General features: G+C 48.1%; 1 protein-coding gene across 4 annotated transcripts in view; it reads right to left on the bottom strand.

The window, feature by feature from the left end:
- The window catches only part of MDGA1 (MAM domain containing glycosylphosphatidylinositol anchor 1), a 185,823-nt gene that overhangs the window by 59,162 nt on the left and 105,537 nt on the right, over nt 1-21,124 (bottom strand). For all 4 annotated transcript variants that reach the window (XM_039531598.1, XM_039531600.1, XM_039531601.1 and 1 more), the window contains exons 10-11: nt 4,606-4,875; nt 5-156 (exon numbers count right to left, since the gene is read on the bottom strand). In XM_039531598.1, coding sequence (XP_039387532.1) covers nt 5-156; nt 4,606-4,875 — 422 coding nt within the window. The remainder of the gene's footprint in view (nt 1-4; nt 157-4,605; nt 4,876-21,124) is intronic.

The following is a 21,124-nucleotide window of genomic DNA, read 5'->3' as shown; positions in this document are numbered from 1 at the left end:
TTACCTGCCGGACATCCAGCCGGTACTTGAGAATGGGATCCACTGCGTCGGGTTCCTTCTGTGTCCACTGCAAGACATAAGAGTAGTTCTTGGATTGCTTCTGGCTGAGTGTGGGGTTGGGAGTGTCGTAGTAAAACTCTGGGTTGTAAGCTTTGGCTGGGAAAGAAAAAGAAAGAAGAGAAAGGGGATGGGTGGGGGAGTGGGAACTTAAGTTACAAAGTGAGATGGCGAGGGTGGTGAGACTTCACTGCCCATCTCATCAGCCCAACTGCAGCTGAGGTGGTCCTCTGTACCCAGGGGCATAGGCTGGCATCATGCTAAACACCTCATTTACATTTTAAAAGCCATTCAAACTATATGTTTCTATGCTCCCATTTCCACTGGCTAAGCTACTGGGGGAAGGTAACAACCTAGTGACCCCCAGCACACCATGACAGTGCACCGGTGAAGGCGGCAATGGGTTTAGTTCTGTGGTTGAACTAACACTGGTCTCCCTTCTGTCTGCAGTTTAGATTGAGGCAACTTTAAAGTGGTATTTTTGTTTCTCCTGTTTCATCGGCTGCTTCATAGAGCCTCCTGCTAACAATCCCTAGGGAAAGAACCTTTTGGCAAATAGACCATATTTGTATTTTAAGGGGGAAAAGATCTGGTTTCTGAGCCAATGTCTCCTCCTAGAAATGAAGAGCTGCACCAGAAGAGAGAGACAGAGGAAAATATGCTCTAGAAAGAAGATAGATGGGTGGTGGTAGAAGGATTTTCCATGGGGCAGCAGAAGCCCTTTTTCTGCCTCTGCCTCCACAGATGACAGGACCCCAGGGCCAGAATCTGATTTGGGGGACACAGATTCCAAGGCCAGAAAGGACCATTGTGATTCTCTAGTCTGACCTCCTGTAAAGCACAGGCCATAGAACTCCCCCAAAATCATTCATAGAGGAGATCTGTTAGAAAAATATCCAATCTCAATTCATAAAAAATGTCAGTGATGGAGAATCCACCAGAACCCTTGGTAAATTGTTCCAGTGGTTACAAATTTACACCTTATTTCCAGTCTGAGTTTGTCTAGTTTCAACTTCCAGCCATTAGATAATTTTACACTTTTCTCTGTTAGACTGAAGAGCCCATTGTTAAACATCTGTTCCACAGGTAGGTATTCATAAACTGGAATCAAGTCACTGCTTAACCTTCTCTTTGCTAAGCTAAATAGATTGAGCTCCTTGAGTCTATCACTATGAGGCACGTTTTTGAATCCTTTAATCATTCTCATGGCTCTTCTCTGAAGCCGCTCCAATTTATCAACTTCCTTCTTGAATTGTGGGCACCAGAACTGAACACAGTATTCCAGCAGTGGTTGCACCTGTGCCAAATAGAGAGTTAAAATAACTGCTCTTCTCCTATTCGAGATCCCCCTGTTTGTGTATCCCAGGATTGCATTTGTTCTTTTGGCCACAGCGTTGCACCAGGAGCTTGCATTCAGCTGATTATCCACCACAACCCCCAAATCAATTTAGGGTCATTGCTTCCAAGGATAGATTACCCCATCCTCTAAGGACGCCCTACATTCTTTGTTCCTAGATGTAGACATTTACAGTTAGCCACATTAAAACACACATTGTTCGCTTGCACCCAGGTTACCATGCTATCCAGATCACTCTGAATCAGTGACCTGTCCTCTTCATTATTTACCAGTCCCTCATTTTGTGTGTCATCTGCAAACTTTTTCAATGATGATTTTACATTTTCTTCCAGGTCATTGATAAAAAAGTTAATAGAGTCGCTGCACCTGGCTTAATGGAGTAGCTCCAGATTTACACTGTTGTGACTGAGCTCAAAATCTGTCCCCAAGAGTGAAAAGGGGCAAGGCAAGAGATGGGCTTGAATCAGAACTCTCCCTGGACTTTGGGGGAGTCCAGATGCAGATGTGAATTTCCCAGACTGGGGCCATCTCTAAATAGCACGGATTGCTGGAGTGCAGAGCATAAATATCATCACCCCCAACCACTCCCATTGGCAGAACACACTCCAGTCACTTTCCACTCGAAGCATAGGCCCTCTCATTCTATGGAGGTGTAATCAGTCTTAGAAGGATTCAGGATTAGGATTAGGATTTGGGGGAGGGATAGCTCAGTGGCTTGAGCATTGGTCTGCTAAACCCAGGGTTGTGAGTTCAGTCTTTGAGGGGGCCACTTAGGGATCTGGGGCAAAAATCAGTACTTGGCCCTGCTAGTGAAGGCAGGGGACTGGACTTGATGACATTTCAAGGTCCCTTCCAGTTCTATGAGATAGGTATAGCTCCATATATTAGGGTTTGTTTTCTGTGAACTCTGAGGGAGAATATAAATGTTTATGGCCATGTCTTTTTTTCTTATTATTTTTATCGACTTAAATTTTTGCACAAGCAAGAAGTTCAGAACCACCTCAGAGATTAATTACTGCTTATTCAACTTGTATTGACTGTAGAAGTCAAGTTCATAATAGATTCCAAAATGATGGTAATTACCATCTTGCATAACATTAATTCCTTATTAATTGACTCCGAAATGGAAGTGGCAGCAAGCGGGGTGTGGGGGGAAGAAGCCCTTTAATAATGACTACGGCATATCAGATACTTTTAAAACTTCACTTCTGGAAAGTTGAACTGTTGCTGGACTTTTTTCCAACTGTTTGGGGTGAAAGGAGAACCAGATGGTTACACATTCAAATCATATTTTTGGACCTTATATGTAGGTGAAGCTGGAGAGTGGATTAGCACTGACCAGACCATAGGCGTGTGATGGCAGCGCTGCTAGCAAGGTGTGTGTGGAATCGGTGCGGGACAGCTACAAGTCACATGTGCCTGTAACAAATTAATTTATCTGTTGAAGAAGCTAGCACCCCCATACACCCATCCATTTTAGGTACTTACATGGCCCCCATATCTGAGCACCTCACAATCTTTAAATGAATCACAACACCCTGTAAAGTAGAACAGTACTATTATCCTCATTTTACAGATGGGGAACTGAAGCACAGAGGGGCTAAGTGATTTGCCCAAGGTCATGCTAGAAGTCTGTGGCAGAGCAGAGAATAGACCCCAAGTGGCCCAAGTCCCAGACTCATGCCCTAATCGCTGGGCTATCCTTCCTCTCAGATATATGCGCTAAGAAAGAATTCAAAAGTTTCATGCAGCTGTATGAGTGCCGAGGTTTTCCCTTGACCTGTAGATGTTTGGTCATAAGAATGGGCAGAGAAGCATGGAATCCGAAAGCTAGCACTGGAAAGCTATGCCCTGGCTCTTGAGAAAGGCTGGAGCAGAAGGAACACGCAGGCTGCTAAGGGGATCCTGTCTCATGGGACTGAGCACCACAAACTGAATGGCATTAATCCATGAATTACCAGCTCCAGGAAGGAATCCATGTGCTGGAAGCATTTCCAAGTCCACTAGAAATGAGTAAGCTTGCTAGAGTCAGAGCTTGGTTTGACAGAGCACAATGGATTTCATTTCGCAGTGATGGCATAAGTGCTGGCTGCAGGTGAGTGAGGAAAGTGGCGTAAGTTACGGAAAGAAACCTAATGCCACACAAATGCACAGAGGTCTGAAGGGATAGGGGAGGGGTCACTGTAGTTGGTCAAAATAGGATGTTCCGGGAGTGTATCAAGGGAAAAGACTAAGGCCAGCATGGTACCAGTGCCTGAGAAATGACTAAGTGGAAGGTGTGAAATGAAATAGATCCCACCAACCTTCCAACCGCTCCCTGCCACCACACCCCCCCACACCCACGCCGAAGGAGTAAGGGCTTGTCTGTACAAATACTTAATCTGTCGCAAGACGGGGTGTAAATCTACCTCTGTAGAAACTGGGGCCCAAGTCAAACCTCAGGTCAAGGGAAAAACTGCTTTAACGATCAGCAGAAGTGGCTGGGTCAGACATTTGGTTTGAGCTCAAGCGCCGCTGCCCCTTTTTGCTGCCCATGGAGTTGGAAAGGATTTTACTCAGTGTACATGCTGGATTTGCACAAATCCCAGCAGCAAATCCACTGGGTAACAGCATCAGACCATGCCTAGTTTTAATCTAAGCAGATGTCGCTGCACAAAGAATGGGAGAAACCAGAAGGATACACACTAAAGGAAGGGTTTTGTTTTAAAAGAAGGGACTGGAGGTCTTCCAGGGCTGATGTGGGATGCGGAGTCTTACACGCCTGCTTGGTCAACATTTAAATCCGATTCAGGTTGTCTGTAGCTGAGAGTGGATACCAACAGACAGCTGTACAGTGGCCTATGTGAAATGAGTTTGGTGTGTGTCACTCCTGTTCCTTTAGAGCAAGTGTTCACACCACAAAAATGCACCAACCCAATTGGCACTAACTAGCCCCCTTCTAGGCAGTGGCAGCAGAGGCACCAAGGACTGCATGAGCCGTGGAGGCCAAGCTCCCTACTCAGCCCTAGAGGGAGTCCTCCTGGAACACAACTGAAGCACCCTGGTGGGGAGAGTGCATGGAGGCAGCTTGCCTATACTGTACCCACTCTATGAAGAGAAGGCGTCTGTCTCCAGGGCTTGCCAGCCACCAAACTCACTATAAGCAAGTCAATTAAAACCATAATAAGGAGGAGGCAATTTGTGAGACTTACCAGACACCTGGAAGAAGCAGGTGGAGACCCCCACATCGTTGGAGATGCTGCACTCGTAGCTACCACTGGTCTCCCGGTTCACGCTGTCCACCTTCAGCTCTGAGTAGTCCTGCTGCTCTGTGGGGGGCAGGGTCAAGAGGTTCCCATTGAAGCGCCAGACGGCTGTGGCTACCTTCATGGGGCTCCCCTTCAGCATGGTGCATCGCAGGGTGACGCTGCGGCCCATGCCCTGGCGGACGTCCTGAGAAGTTGGTTCTACCACTGGGGGGACTGGAAATCATAATGACAAGAACAGGAAGAAAACCCGTCATTGGAGCAGCAATCTGTCTCCTGAGCTAGACCCTCACTGGCTGCCACATCATCTCCCGGTACTCACGCCCCTGCTACATTTGACTGCATATTGCTCCCCCTTGCCAGGGTGTGTCCAATGAACAGCTGCATCAGCCACTTCCCAGCAACTCAGGGCTGGGCTGGAGCAGGCTGCAGACACCCTCATCTCCCATGGAGAGCACAGGTCCCAGAATACAATACTTCATCCACATCCCCACTGCCAAGGTGGGACATTGTATGCAGAGTCCTGGCTTATCACCAGGCGGCACCTTTGTATTAAATGTACAGCTCACATTGTCAAGCTCCACAGCTGGCATTTGCCCCGCAAGCCCTAAATCAGAACAAGAGCAGTAGTAATTTCTCCAAGCCAGGGTAATCTGCATCATAAAGCACAGCGAAGTAGCTCCCAAACACTGAAATTGGTTTTCTCCTGTGCAACTTAGTGCAGAGGAGGGTTAAAAATGTATCAGCTATATAGAATCCTGGTTCCTTGTTAGGATACAACCTGTCCACCCTCACAGAACACAGACCCCTTGGGAGAGCCGTGGGGCATTAGAGGGCTATAACGGAGGCAAGAAGCCAGAGATATACATGACAATGCTGTCTAGCGGTTAGATCAGTGGACTGGCTGTCAGGACTTCGGGTTCTGTTTTCATGTTTACCACTGACTGACTGACCTTGGAAGGCAAATCACTTCCCCTCTCCATGCCTCAGTCTCCTTATCAGTCACAAGGGGCTAACAACATTTATTTGCCTTCCTGGGGGTAAGAAGGCTTTGCAAATCCATTAGTGTCTGTAACACTCTGAGACCTCCGGAATGCATGAGTGAGGCATGCAGATGGGACCCAGCATGGGGTAGTGTGAATCACCACTGCGGGGGCTGTACCTATTTTATGTATTAACAGAGGACTTCAGTCGCCAGGGCTATCAATCCAGCTCCTTCCACCAGCACACAACTTTTGATTAAGAATAAGAAAAAGTGGGAAAAAACAAAAGCTCTCTTGCTAAAACGAGTGGGGCTTCCCCAGCGTAAGTGAGGGCAGAATCTGGCTCTTGGACGGCCCGAGCTCCAAATGAGAAAGCAGAGATGTCCTTATGTAGGTCTAGTACAATAACTACTCTTCCTCCATGAGCCTGGTAACATCTACAGTCTTGTGGGCAACATTGACCCTTACATGTCTAATGTGAAAAAATCTCCTCTGCCATGGGGCGCAAGAGCGTCTCCAGGTCTGGTACAACAGGGCCTCCTCTGCCAAGTCGCCCTTGCTCGACAGTAACCATCTTATTTTCCAGGTACCTGGCCCAACTCTCAGCCTTCTGGTCCTTCTCTGCAGTTAAATGGATTAAAAACAGCTCTGGACTGAGCGTGCCTTGCCGTGTGTTGAGTGGCATGGTCAGCTTATTACAGATGGCTTGCTAGCGGTGTGTCTCAGCAGGCGCTCTGAGCACCGACTTGCCTTTGGCTCACACGTCTCCCACCTCACAGAGTTATAATGTGAGAAGTTGTTTGATTAGACCAAGTGTCATCTTCATCCCCAGCTGCTATCCCATTTCTTGGGTCACATCTGCTCCTTAGTTGAAGCCGGCAGGGCCTCGTGTTCTAATTGAGACTGTCTGGGGAAGTGAAAAAGAGAAGGCTTCAAAAGTGACGTGGCGGCGACAGACACACTCAGCCAAAGCAAACGAGCTAGCAGGGGGAGCCGCCATTTCATAGCACTAGGCAGGCCATGGAGGTCCGTGAGATCTGCAGCAGCAGTGTAGGTCATTATGCTGGAGAGCGGGGCCTGGAGCTAGACAAAAGGTCCCCTTGCTGGCTCCAGGGACACCCTGCCTGTGCCCTAGTAAATAGGGACTGGATGAGGGCAGAAGAGGGACAAGAAGGGAGCAGGGGCAGGGCTGGTAGAACCCAGCTCTTTCCTCAGGGGCTACTGCAGCTCTGAATGTGCAGATGCTCTGGGGCTCTGCCACCATTCTGCAGCATGGGGATGGGAATGAAGATTCCCTACTCAGACTGCACGGCAACCAGGATATGTGACCATCACTCTCTTGTGTGTGCGCTGGGGGAAAATAAACGGTCGCCTCTGATTGCCTTTCTCGCTGGATGGAGATGCCCTCCTCCGCAAACACAAGGCAGCACCTCACAAACTGTAATGCATGGGGCTGGGGGAGCTGTCCTGCTAGAACTACCATAAAGCCAACGTCCTGGCTGCTTGTGGCCATTCAGGTCCCATTCAGGTCCCATGACATGCTTTAGGGAGTTAGGGAGCTAGTTTCCTGGTCAAATTCCAACATGGGCAATTACTTACAGGTTCCCCAAACTCCCTTCCATTTCTCCCCTAAAGCCTCTTGTGTAGCGCTGGTGTGTGCTGTAAAGCACCGGCTATGTTCCACCCCAGGGGTGGCTGCATTCAGCCCTGGGTGAGCAATCTCTGCATACACAGCATTCCAGAATACTTCTGCATGAAACGTGCTATGCAAATGTATAAGGACTATTGTTTTCCTCCGGTGCCAAATAAACCAGAGAACAGCAACATGGCAAGAAGTGTTATGAAAGGGGTGAAGAGGGCAGAGCATTACCCTGTCAGCCAGCGTTAAAGCAGCAATACTTCTCCAGCAGGCTTGTTCAGATAATGCTGCTGTGAAAACACAGGGCAAGACAGCCCGCCTTAGCCACAAAATTATTGTGCAACAGTCAAAAGCATAATCACTCACCTGCTCGTTAGGAACAAATAAAACCAACCCAATTAGGATGGCTTCACTCGGTCAACCCAGGGATCTGAAAGCCAAGAGAGACGCCAGGCAGCATCCTCACAGCAGCCAGTCCGGGAGCTTTGCAGCAAATGGGGCTGCCGGGGTAGCAGGGCTATTTTTAGGAGAAGTCCCAGGGCGCTCGTGGCAAAAAAGAGCAGGAGTCAGGGAAGTAGAGTGAAGAAATGTCCAGTGTCCGGGGTGGAGTTTTGGGCCCCAATCACGATCTGATTTTCTTTGTTTCCTGGAAGTTAGTCGAACCATGCTTGTGCTGCCGCACCAGAGGGGAGAGCAATGGTTGCTGGCCCAAAGCCAACCTTTAAGAACTCATTTTAAAGTCTTTTTATTTTAGCTGCAAAGAAGGGAGGAGCCTCATTCCACACAAAGGAGTCAAAGTTCCCAGGTGAGAAATCCAGTCCACAGTCTCCCTGGCCTGTCACTGTGCAACCTCCCAGGCTGCGCCAGATGGTGATGCCCAAAGTTCTCAGTGAAATGTGTTAGTCTCGGGTCCACCTGCCCTGCAGGAACATCCACAAATGTCGAGGAAACTTCCTCCCAGCCCCAGGAAAGTCACGGGCTCCACAAGTCACATGACAGCAACACAGCTAAATCCTGCCCCTGTGCACAAAGCCTGAGAAAACTGGTTTTGATAATATGGAGGAGGTCTCGCCGCGTAACCCGGGGCAGGGCACAGATTAGCGGCACAGTCCCTGCGTGGCCCTCAACTCAAAGCTGCAAAGGTGGCAGTGGTATCGGTGATTGGACACGGAGGACTGCTGACTGCTCCATGACTTGGAGACAGCCCACCTCCCCTTCACATCCAACCTGCACCTGTAGCAGACAGTCACGCAGTCACTGGAAGCTGGTACCTATCTCGGTGTGTGGCCAGTCATCCCATTCTCCACTCCACGCAGCCCACTGGGAGCTGCCACATGTGTTCTTCTCCATGGATTCACATCACTGTAGACTCTCCTGTCACTGCCTCCCTACATCCCACTGCCACGGTGAGTGCCTTGCCAAACAGCGCCCTCCTGGCATGGTGGGGATGTGGGGCGAGTCCATGGCTGGGTGGCCCCTTCCCATCTTTCCCTGGTTGGGGCCACAGATCCTTGGTACCGGGATCATTATTTATACCATGCTGGATTTGTTGCTTTACAACAGGTGAAAAATGTGATGCAGGTCCCTGCCTGGAGCTCATAGGCCAAAGGCATGAATGTGATTTCTGGGTGACAGGTGGAATTTGAAAGAAAAATGGGCAGAGGACTCAGCGTGCATTAGCTGAGAGGCTCCTACCTGGAGCCTAAAGGAGGAAGGCACAAAGTGAGGAATGGCAGAAGAGAAGGGAGAGAAGCCTGGTCAGGACAGAGGGAGAGAGAGGGAGCCTGAGCTGGAGATGCAGGTGAGAGCGATGCTAGTGAGCCGTGGAGGGGGAGGGAGGAGCTTAAGCTGCATGGGGAAGGTGATGGACAAGCCAGCGCCCAGAAGGGTCAAGTTAACTACAGTTAGAAGAACCGACTCCAACAGCAGCACCAGCATGGGCCTGAACCCTAAATTCAAACCCAATCTCCTCCACAAACAGCTGGAATCTGGTCTGTGCAGGCTGAAAAAAGATGAACTCTAGCTTGCTTTTTCCAAGAATGTCCATGGCCCGGTTCTAGTCAGGACCAAGCTCAGACACACCCACGTGTATTAAGCAACTAATACTCTGCAGATCTCAAAGCACTTTACTAACACTAAGGAATTCTCAACCGGGCAGCCTCAGAGCTGGTATTCTCACTCTTTTACAGATAGGGAAACTGAGGCACAGGGCAGGGAACTGACTTGCCCACGGTCACACAGTCAGCAGCAGAGCTGGGAATAGAGCCCTGGAGTCCCACCACCTAGTCCTGTGCTTTAACCATCACCCCAAGCTTCATCTCCTGTCACAGAGTACCCATTTGGAGCCTCTTGGGGTATGTCTACACTGCAATACACTGCAATAAAACATCCACGGCTGGCCCGTTTCAGCCGACTCGGGCTCATGGAGCTACAAAACTGCAGTATAGATGTTTGGGCTCAGGCTGGAGCCCAGGCTCTGAGATCCTCCCCTTTCCGGGTCCCAGAGCCCTGGCTCCAGCCCAAACCCGAATGTCTACGCTGCTATTTTACAGCCCCGCGGCCCGAGCCCCATGAGCCTGAATGAGCTGAAAGGGGCCAGCCCTGGCTGTTTTATCGCCTTGTAGCCATATGTTTAGAAAATTCTTAGTTTTTATTCAAAACATACGAAAATAAATTCCAGCTGCGAGTGATAGAAATAACAAAGTCTCTCTAGATTAGAGAGCAGTTTTATTCTCCGCAGCCCTCAGACTGCTCTGCTGCACAACTCTCCCTCCAAACTTAGACACAAACTTAAAATGCGAGCTGTAACTCTCTACCCCAGACGCTTACAGCCGATAAGAACAGAGCAACTCCTGCAGATTCCATTTTATCCCACGGGCATGAGCTGGGATAACCCAGGAACTAAGGGGTCAGTTAACACTGCAAAAGAACAAACCTAACCAAGAGCAGAATTACCATTAAACACACCATGCAGTGGCACGGGCCCCCCAACGACAGGGGTCAGGCAGGCAGGTTGCCTGCATGCCATGGCTGGTGGCCCCGCACCGCTCCCGGAAGCGGATGGCTGCTGGAACATCTCTGCACGCCCCTGGGGGGGGGTAGCTCCACATGTTGCCCCCACCCTGGGCAGTGCACGGAGACCTGCTGCTCCCTTCCCCCAATGGGGTGTGCAGAGATGTGCCAGCAGCAGGGCTAAGGCAGCTCCCTGCCCACTCTGCCTCCCTCCCTCCGCGCCGTTCCTGGAAGCGGCTGGCATGTCCCTGCAGTCCCTAGGGTGGGGGTGTCTCCACGCATTGCTCCCACCCCGAGCACCGACTCCGCAGCTCCCATTGGCTGGGAACTGCAGCCAATGGGAGCTGTGGGGGCGGCGCCTGCGGGCAGCGACACGCAGAGAACCCCTGCCCCCGCTGCCTAAGAGGCGCTGCCGGAAGGGTGTGTGCGCTGGTCACTTTGGGAGCCACACCACCTCGGGTAAGCACCGTCCCTCTGCCCCCCTCCTGCACCCCAATCCCCTACCCCAGCCCAGAGTCTGCACCCCGCACCCAAACTTCCTCCCAGAGCCTGCACCACTCACTCCTCCTCCCACGCCCCAACCCCCTGCCCCAACCCAGAGCCCGCACCCTGCACCCAAACTCCCTTCCAGAGCCCTCATCCCTCACCCCCTCCTGCACCCCAAGCCCCGCCCCAATCAAGGTACCTCACTTTGTTTTCATTTACTTCCTATTACTTATAATATAGGAGGAGGATGAAGAAAAAAAAGACTGAAAAACGGGGGTTTTGGGGGGGAGGTAAGAGAGAATGTTCTTTTTCTTGGCTGGGTCCCAAGGGGGGGGAGGGCAGGAAAATGAAGCTGCGCACAGGGCCCCACTAAACTCTAAATCCGCCACTGAACCTAACCCCCACGCTCCTGTGAGAAAGACGTCCCTTTCTGGGAAGGGATTGTTATTAACTGGGTTTTGTATTACACACGTTATCCCAAGTGGCTGTAAAAATCTATGAATGGAACTTCTAATCATGGCAGGGAAACCAGCATGTGCCAGTCTCAGGGCCTTATTAGACACACCTGACCCCATCCATTTCTCTCCTAACTTGGGAGAGGGAGCTGCCAACTGCCTGGCACTCATTACATGCACACACTGGCTGCCTCCTCATTCTCTTTCCGCTGAGGTTCAGCATTAACACCACCACCCCGTTAAAGGTTGCTGGGGCCTACCAGCTGGCCTGCAGCACAGCATACCAAGCAGTGAAATCAAGCAGGAATCCCCTCTTCTATCAGTAGCACCAGATCACAGGAAGGCAGAGAAGCCAGGGCCCTGGGGAAGATGGAAGTGAATCTATGATGATACTGCTCCTGTTGCTGTGGCTACTGCTATATGTGCATATTGGGCCCTAGGATACATGGAGCTCTAGGTAACTGCTCACAGCTGTCCTATCCCACACCATATTGTAACAAATCCACAGCCATCTAAGGCGTCCTGGCCATCACAACACTGTACACCAGGGAGCAGCAGGGATAGGACTCATTCTCCTGTTCCAAAAGCACAGACCCCGACCCACCTGAGCTAAAGGGGGCTTGGGCCCTGTATTGCTGTAACACAGAGCTGAGCCATTTGGCTGCCATCCAGTAGCGCACACACGCATATAAGGTAGTTGAAGGACTTGTTCTCAGCACGCTAGTCAGGCACACTGGGTCCCAACCAAAGCAGTTTTCCATATGGAAACATCTAGGCTAGGGACATTTACAGCCTCAATCTCACACGCTTGTTTAGCAAAATAGGATATGGTACGGCCTACTGGTTAGAGCAGGGGAGCCTCGATAAAGCGCTCTCAGTTCTAATCTCAGCTCCAACACAGATGCTCTCTGTGGTTTTGCAAAAGGCACTTCCCCGCTCTGCGACTCAGTTTCCCCATCTGTAAAATGGAGGTGATGATAATAATACCCACCCCACTCACATAGTGGAGTCCTAAGGACTGTGTGTCCATAAAATGCTTTGAAGCCAAGCTCTAAGAGTTGCCATTCTTACTAACCCAACAAATCTGTCTAAGCACACTCTGTTTGGAACTGAGAGGAGAGGGGAGGCTGGGGTTTGGAGGAGAGCAGGGTTGTCCTAATGCCAGTCACATACTTTTATGTTTTTAAAAGAGAAGCAAGTTAAAACGTAGGCACACGCAGGCAGAATCTCAGCTTTCCAGCTCTCTTCTTCTACAAACTGCCGAAGCCAATTAACTCAACTAGTCAAACCTTATTGTAGTAAAGATTTTGTTTAGTGATTTACTCTGTGAGTAGCTGCAGCACTTAGTATATTACACCACTGTTTCCCACAGCAGGCGTTGGAATAGAGTCCATTCTGGGTGGGAATCTCCAGGCCTTTTGCCACACATACGCTCCTCCTAAAAGCAGACCTAGTCCAGACATTCTGGAACTCTGCTTAGAATGAGTGTCCAATTAATTCATGGTAACGAGACACTACACAGACAAGTACTCCCCTGCAGTGTAAAGCCACATCGTTCCCATGGCTCTGTTACCTTGAAGTGCTAGGTTTCACCACACTTGGTTTCCTTAATTGAAAGAAGAAAAAAAAAGGAGTTGAAAAAGATGGAGCAGGCACAGAACACACACACACACACACACACACACACACAGTAATGTATACAAATAACTCCCACCCATCACCAGATCAGACAGGGCATGTATGCAAGAGATTAAAATAATGAATATACCCATTTTAGAACAGGACGCAGCATGCTAGTGTCTTAGTTACTAGCACATCAATGGCATAGAGCAAATCAAAGATTTTAGCACAAATAGAGAGAGAAATGCTGTAACCAAGCCATGGTCAATTAGGGCTTCACTATTTTGTTAAATGCAGCAACATGGAACTTCATGGCAACAGCCAAGATAGAGCTCCAATTCGTCTACCCTGAAAAACACCCACCTTTGCAACTTTAGCAAAAGACTCTCCCTTGGCTGTTAGCAATATAGGACCTATGACACACAGTTGAGGTTCTGTTTCCTTCTCTAGGAGACATTGGTGTACACACACACACACACACACACAGGTATTCAAATTTATTTCTAATGACACACCAGGACGGTGACAACCTTCAACTCCTATCAGTCTATGTGGTGTTTCTATCCAACCACTCATTAAACATCAGCCAATTATATTGTACCCAAAATGTTTTCCGAATGGGTCTCCCTCTCTCTAGATTAAGACAGGAAACACTTCATCCTGCTTTTTAATGGTGCACAGGAAAGCTACATGACCAGCTAGGGTCAGGAAGTAAAGAATCCCAGTCCCAGCTGAAACTGCAGGGGGAATTCAGGGAGGCAAATGGGATCCCCCAGACTAGAATCTGGCAAGACGCCAGGCCAGACATGTCTATGAAAGCGTCCCAATGTTAACATCCAGTCTTATGCACAGCAAGAAGTTCCAAAGGCCAGCGCCTTCCAAACAGCCTGGATGAACACCTCTGTGGCCCAGCAAACCCAGGCCAGCAGGCGTTGTGGTTCCTATGGAAGAACTGAAAAGCAGCAGCCCCCGCTGCATTCACAAGAAGCACCCGGAGAAGCTCTCGGCCACATTTCACTCTGACTATCCAAGCCCTTGACAAGGTCACTCTGGCATTTATTCTAACTCTTTACATTTCCTCTTTCCCTCCTCCTCCCACTCTGATCGTCACCAGCCAGGAGCACAGCTTTATTGTATATTCCGGCTTAATTCTCTCTGGGGACAAACGGGGCCTCGGAGTTTTAAATGCCAGCAGAGTCACATACAAGGGAAAAAGAGAAAAGAAAGAAAATTGAATGCGCTGCTCTGTCTGACTCTTCTGAGCATCGCAGAGGGCTGCAGGGAACCAGCACTCAATGGCTGCCAGAGACAGATGCACAAGCCCCAGCAATAAGGGCAAGGGTAGAGGGCAGCTGGTACCATTTCCACCCTCGGAGAAGAATCACAGACAGGGAGTATTTTATGCTGCAAGGGGGAAAACTAAGCCCCCAGAATTAGCGTGAAAGTGAAAGTAGACCCTTTAGTGTCTAGTGCGTGGATCCAAGGACAAGCCCCTCCAGATTCCCAAGCAGGACTTTGGAACAATCAGAGAAGAAACTGGCTAATCTTCCCAGGTTTTATACTGAGCCCAGTGCTTGCTGAGACAGGGGACTTTGGGCATTTAGTGAATGCTGTCGGGATACCCATGCAACACACACCTGATCAATAAAGCTCATACTTATGCACCTCCCTGTAGAGTTTCAGCACCTCACTTCAAGGAATTCCCCAGTAAAATGGGACATAACTGGAGTCTGAAGCTCAGGCAATGCTTCCTGCTGTTGGGGACCATAGGAGCAGGCCTTCTGTATGCTAGTCTCCTTGCACCCAAGACATCACCTTTAAAAAGTCATAACAAAAGGCACAGATGGAGACGGACATGCATATTTTCATCCAAACCAAACAACATATCTTTGGCTTTCACAGTCTGCTCAACAAGCAGCCAATTAGCACCATCTGTGGGTTTGATTTCTGTGGTCTATTGCTGCCTACTAGGAACTACTGAATTCACACGGACCTCAGAACAGCCATTAGCTAGGAATGGCTCTTAGTCATTGCTGGCTGGATTGGTGGCTACTCCCACCTTTTCATGTTCTCTGTATGTATAAATATCTCCTCACTATATGTTCCATTCTATGCGTCCGATGAAGTGGGCTGTAGCCCATGAAAGTTTATGCTCAAATATGCCACAAGTACTTCTGTTCTTTTTGCGGATATAGACTAACACGGCTGCTACTCTGAAACCTGGATTCAAAGTAGCACTCTGAAAGGGAAAGGTTCTGTATCCCATTACCAGCTGCCAGGAATTCCAGTCCCCTGTATGTTTGGGCCTTTTAATAAAACTCACTGAAAGTTAAAAACAGTGAAACTGCAGGTAAAGTGCTGCTGAAAACAGCAAACATCATAAGGGAGGAGAAGAATTACTGCTATAAAATGCAATGATCCTCAAAGCCATGGGTGGTCAGAGCCTTTTGCTTACAGCTGGGCTATACCTTTACCTTGCCTTCTGTTTTGAGTCTACATACTAAGTTGGGAGCACTAGACACTCTCTAGCTGCTTCCAAAACAGACAGAGGAAGTGAGGGGAGAGCAGCCAGAGACAGAAATAGTTATTACAAACCAGAGTTGCGTCAACACAAAGGGCAGGGCCTAAAGTATGAAGGGGAGGAGTCCCAAGCCAGGCAGAGTCTGGTGGGGAAGGAAAGCAGTCTAAGGCAATTATAATGGCAAAATATTGACTATTAATCATTAATATGTTTAATTTGAATTCTTAACCATTACCTATTGTACAGACAAGATGTAGAGGCAGGGTGCTAAGGGTTAGACAACAACAGTCCTATTCACCTACAGAACAGGGTCAGAGCAAGCTTCCCCCAGACCCCACCTCTCTCCTCAGATTGGCTTTCAGCCCCTCGTCTGGATCTTGAGGGAATAGGGAAGTTCAGTCTCCATGGCCCTTTCAGTCCTCGCGCTCTTTGTTGAGGCTTCCAGGAAAAAACGCTAATCAATGCCAGTCCTGGAAGTGATGTTTGTCCTGTGGATCTGTCCCCATGGAAATGCAGGGAGATGTTCGACTTGGTTCTCATCAGCCATTAGATGGTAACAGCTTTTGGACATTACTAGTGTGGGAAGAATTGTGAGCCAGGGTATTACCAGCATCACTTAGCAGGTGGGGACAGATTACGATTTGTTTAGGGTCACACAAGGAGTCAGTGGCAGAATTTGGAATAGAATCCAGGAGCCCTGACTCCAGGTCTAACTGCCTGACCCTACTTTCTGGGCTCTCAACAGGAGTCAGTGTCACTGCTGGGATCAGAACTCAGGAGGTTCCTGGCTCTCAGTCTTGTGCTCAAACTACTAGCAAATGCCGCCTGTCTCAGAGAGGCGCAATGAGCCATGGGATGGGGACTCTCTTGCCAAAGCTGTGACACTTGACATATTCTCTCCCTATTACCACTCTTGGACACTGTGTTTCTACAGGGGAGGAACATCCCAAACCCACTAGCGAAACTCTGGAGCACCTTACAGCAACTGGCTTTAGCTGCGGTATTCAGAGCTCTGTGGTTTCTGACAGCTGCAGGCATTGTGCATTCATAGAAATTACTCTTCTGAATTCAGGGTGCTTTCTGCAGCAGAGGGCACCGGAAGGAGACCGGTGACAGAACTGGCATCCACTCAAGGACAGCTGCCTGCTGCCCACCCCCGGTGCCTGCTTCCCTCGCCCTCCCCATCTGGCCAACAGCTCTGTCTCATCTCATCTGGACTCAGACCCGGAGAGAGATTTATTTGTTAGCCCACTCACCAGATAAACACGTTTTGACATTTGATTTGCCAGACTCCTTCAGTGACAGACTTCAAACTGGGCTGGCATCAAAGGAGCATCTCGGAGGAGCTGAGTCCACTTATCGCAGAGGCAGCAGCACCTCACAGAGTCATCCTTTTAATATCAACTGGAGGGGATTTAATCTGCGGCAGAGGGGAGCTTGCAAGGCAAGGGGCAGGAAGTACATTTCCCAACGACAGCCTGGAGTGCTCTCTGGTTGCTTTTCTCTCCCCACTCTATCATAGCAGGATGGATTTTATTCCAGGAAGGCAATGATGGGGGTCCATTCTACAAAGAATCAGTCACTCCCATTCCTGGCTCTTCTGATTACACCAACAAGAATTGCAATACAACCCCCCATTCTCATCCAGGGCATCAAAACTCAGGATTGGGTTCCAGATTTGAACCAGTTCTTCAGCAGTTCTTGGCTGGAGGGTTGCAGTTACCATGCACTCTGTAATGTGGCATCCAGCTTTCTGAAACTTCTTTGTGATGCCCCTCCTTGATTGGGGCACCTCTAGCACTCAAAGCACTCAGCAGTGACACTGGCATTTTTATGAGTTTGGGTAACACATGTCGATTGCTGAGCCATCCCATCAAGGAAGGGATAAACCGTCTCTACACATGTCTGGGGAGAACCATTGGGATATTGCACTCAGATCTGGGAACCTTGGTCTCAGAGGATCATGTCCCAGATCAGAGTGTGGAGAGCCTTCTCTATACAGCTCTCGGGAAACTCCAGCTGTCTGTTCTGAGCACTTCATTACTATAAAGATAGTGACAAAGTGATGTGAGTTCAGAAAAGAGCAGAAAAATGATCAAAGAGGTGGAGGGACTTACTTACGGGAAAAGATTAAGAGATTTAAATATATTTAGCCTGGCTAAGCTACAGCTGGGGGAAGGGAGGGAGAAGTTAACATCGTCTGCAAATATCTGAAGGATATAAACACTAAGGATAGAGAGTAATTTAGCATGGACCAACGGAGAGTAACTAGGACTAATAGGGTCAACTTAAGAAAAGAAAAATTTAGGCTGAATGTCAGGAAATCTTTTAATTCTTTACTGATTTGGGCAAAATTATGGAAAAACCAATATGGGATGCAGTTAGTAAAGATGACAGCATAATTAATGTCAAACTTGGTTTTATGGAAAAAATCACTCGTCAAATACATTTTATATTGTTTTTTGAGAAGATCACAAGTTTGCTTGAAAAAAGGGAAGATGTTGACATAACACCCTTAGATTTCCATAAGACAGTTGACGTAGTCCCGCATGACATTCTGATTTAAAAAACATTAGCACTATAGAAAAATCTATATAGCCCATGTTAAATGGATTAAAAAAGTGGCTAACTAAGAGAATGCAAAAAGTAATAGTAAATGAGGAATGTTTCTAATGCGGTCCCACAGGGATCTCTTCTCAGCCCAATGCTGTTCAATATCAGTGCTATCAATATCTTTGCAAATTTTACGGGCAATGATTTTATATTATCTTCCAGTTAATTGGTAGAGCACACTAAAAATAGTGGAGTGGTAAATAACGATGTGGACAGGTCAGTAATACAGACTAACCTGGATTGCTTGGTAAGGTGGGTTCATTTGAACAATAGTGTGTTTTAAACACAGCCAAATGCAAGGTCGTGTGTCTGGGAACAAAGAATGTAAAGTCACACATGAAAGAGCTATCCTGGAAACCTGTATCTGAGAAGGACGTAGGGGTCATGATAACTAACTGAACATAAGCTCTCAATGCAATGCTGTAGCTAAGAAGTTGAATGCAATCCTTGGCTCTATAAGCAAGGGAATATCGAGCAGGGAGACGGTATTACCTCTGCATTGAGACTATTAGTGGAGTACTGTGTCCAATAATGGTGTCCACACTTCCAAAAGGATGTTGACAAATTGGACAGGATTCAGAAGAAATACAAGAATGATTAGAGGACTGGAAAACCTACATTATAGTGAAAAACTAAAGCAGCTCAATCTATTTACTGTGTTAAAGAGAACGTTAGATGATTTGATCACAGTCTAGAAGACCTACATGGGAAAGAGATTTTTAATAGAAAATGGCTCTTTAATCTAGCAGAAAAAGACATAATGAGCTCCAATGATTGGAAGCTGAAGCTAGACAAATTTAGACTAGAAATAAATCACAAAATTTTAATGGGGAGGGTAACAAATCACTGGAACAACTTACCTCAGGACATGGGTACAGATCCTCAAAGGTATTTGGGTGCCTAGCTCTTGGGCCATGGTGGATTCACGCTCACTTGCAGTCTAAGTCAAGACTGGGTGTCTTTCTAAAAGATACACAACAGCCCCTGGCTGCACAGTGCCATTTCAAATGAGGGGGACCACACAAGGGGGCGTCCTGCCCCTGGAGAGGCACTAGAGAGCAAGCCTGCACCACTACTTACCCCACAGTGGCTCCCGTCCTGGCTCCTTGCTCTGCCTCATTGGCTCTCACCAAAGCTTGCAGGCAGGGCTGTCCCCCATGATGCCCTGACCTGCCTCTTTCCTGGTCCTTGAACCACTGGGTCACCTGCCCCAAGCTGGGCTGCTGTGGGCCAAAAAGTGATTGGGCAATGGCCTGTGTGACCCCCCACCTCTGCATCCTATGGCTATATCTCAAACAGAAGTGATGGCTTTGATGCAGCGATTACTGGGTGTGGGTCTTTAGCTTGAGCTACGCGGGAGGTCAGATTAGATCATAATGGTCCCTTATGGCATTAAACAAAATTATGAATCTATAAGATCCATTAGTAAAGAAAAAGCTATTCTTGGCAATTAAATAATTTTTCCACCTGTGCAGACAGCAAAAAAAACCTCAAGGTGAGAACAAAATCTTTTGCTTTCTCACAATTCTGTGGAAGGTGGGCTTCCACCCCACTCTTTGCCTGTGAGGAGAATTTGGGAGGCACAACTTTAGCCATAAGGAAACCCACATTTCTAATGGGTTTCCAACAAAATAGCAAATAGCTTCATTTGTGTGCACAAAATACTTTTCATGTGCACATGCAAAGTCAGTGGTGGGTGCCTATGCACCAAACTAAAATGCACAACTGCTTGTTTCTAAATACAAATGCAGGTTTTGCATGCACAAACAAGTGCAAAGCAAAAAATGAGGCAAATCACTACTGGAGGCCTAACGAAAATTGGCCCCCGCATGTCCCTGTATTTTCCTCAGACCCAACTAGCTGTTTCTATTGTCTCATCTCTTCAAATTCTCCTTTATCTTGTCCCCAGCAAAACATCTTACATTGAGTGCCACTTCCTATCCCTTCTTTGCCAAAGCCCCAGTCTCCCATTTCACAGCACAGCAAGTAATTGGCCAGGAGGCCACGTATTATGCAATTGCATATGCTATGAACTATTAAGGAAATCCCAGCAGGATCATCACTTTTAAGCCCATTTATATTGCATTAAGCTGCTATTAGCTACTATATTCTGGCTCACAATTAGGATGGCAAAATGTCTCGTCACTATAAACACTAAGTAAGGAAATCCCTGATCAGTGCAAATGCCGTTTTCATTTATTGTCCCTTGAGCTAGCCCATAGCCACTCTCTGGAAACAGCATTAGTTTTGGCATGACAGCCAACTCCTGCTATCAGTTGTGCCCAGAATACTTGGGCCCACGTCTCGGCACATTTGCAATGGGTGAGATTTATGGAGCTCATCGGATCTGAAGCAGAAATAGGTTGCAGCAACCTTGGGCTACAGATGACTGGCTGGAATCACTCACCACTGCCACTCCACATTCAGCCACACAGGTCACTGTGAAGCAATGCAAAATTTTCCCGTCCCATTCTAAGCGGAGTTTTCAACCCTCCCCAACTATCTTCCCTCCCCGCACCCCAGGAGCTCAGAAGAGAAGAATCCAGGCTTAGAGACAGAATTCCACACAGTCAGTTGCAATGAGAGGTTTCCTAGGTTTTCTAAGGTCGGTTGTGACCAGAGCTGTGTGAAAGACTCACAGTCAAGCCTGAAACCATATGAAATGCAATGGGTCTGCATAGGAACATAAGACTCAGGCCCTGTCTGTCAATCTCTGGACCCAATGAGGGATCTGTAGTGAACTCATGCAAGATATGCAGCCTCACTTGGGGCTCATCAAGTTACTTACCAACTTTATCTGATTTTTGGAGACCATTTAAACCCAAAAATCACAGCTAAAATTTGAGGATAGGAAGAAGAGGAGACTGTGCAGTGGGGAAGTGGGGGTAGGGGTGGACATTAGAATTCACGTGAGCAGAAACAGGAAAATGTCCAATCTCAGTGCAAAGAGAAAAGGCTGGCATTGACTGAGAGGAATTTCTGCTTCAGTCAGAGATTGGCACATCCAGAAAAGTACAGATCAGAATATGAACAGTGTCTTCCTATAAGGAGCTTTAAAAGATGACATTTCTAGAGAGCTGAGGTCCTAGCTTCCCCAGCATAACAGTCCTGGCACAGGTTGGGAGTGGAGAGAATA

This window comes from Mauremys reevesii, linkage group 3 (genome assembly GCF_016161935.1).
Source record: "Mauremys reevesii isolate NIE-2019 linkage group 3, ASM1616193v1, whole genome shotgun sequence".
Lineage (NCBI taxonomy): Eukaryota > Metazoa > Chordata > Testudines > Geoemydidae > Mauremys > Mauremys reevesii.
Note: the sequence above shows the minus strand (reverse complement) of the source record. Positions and strands in the feature narration are given on the sequence as shown.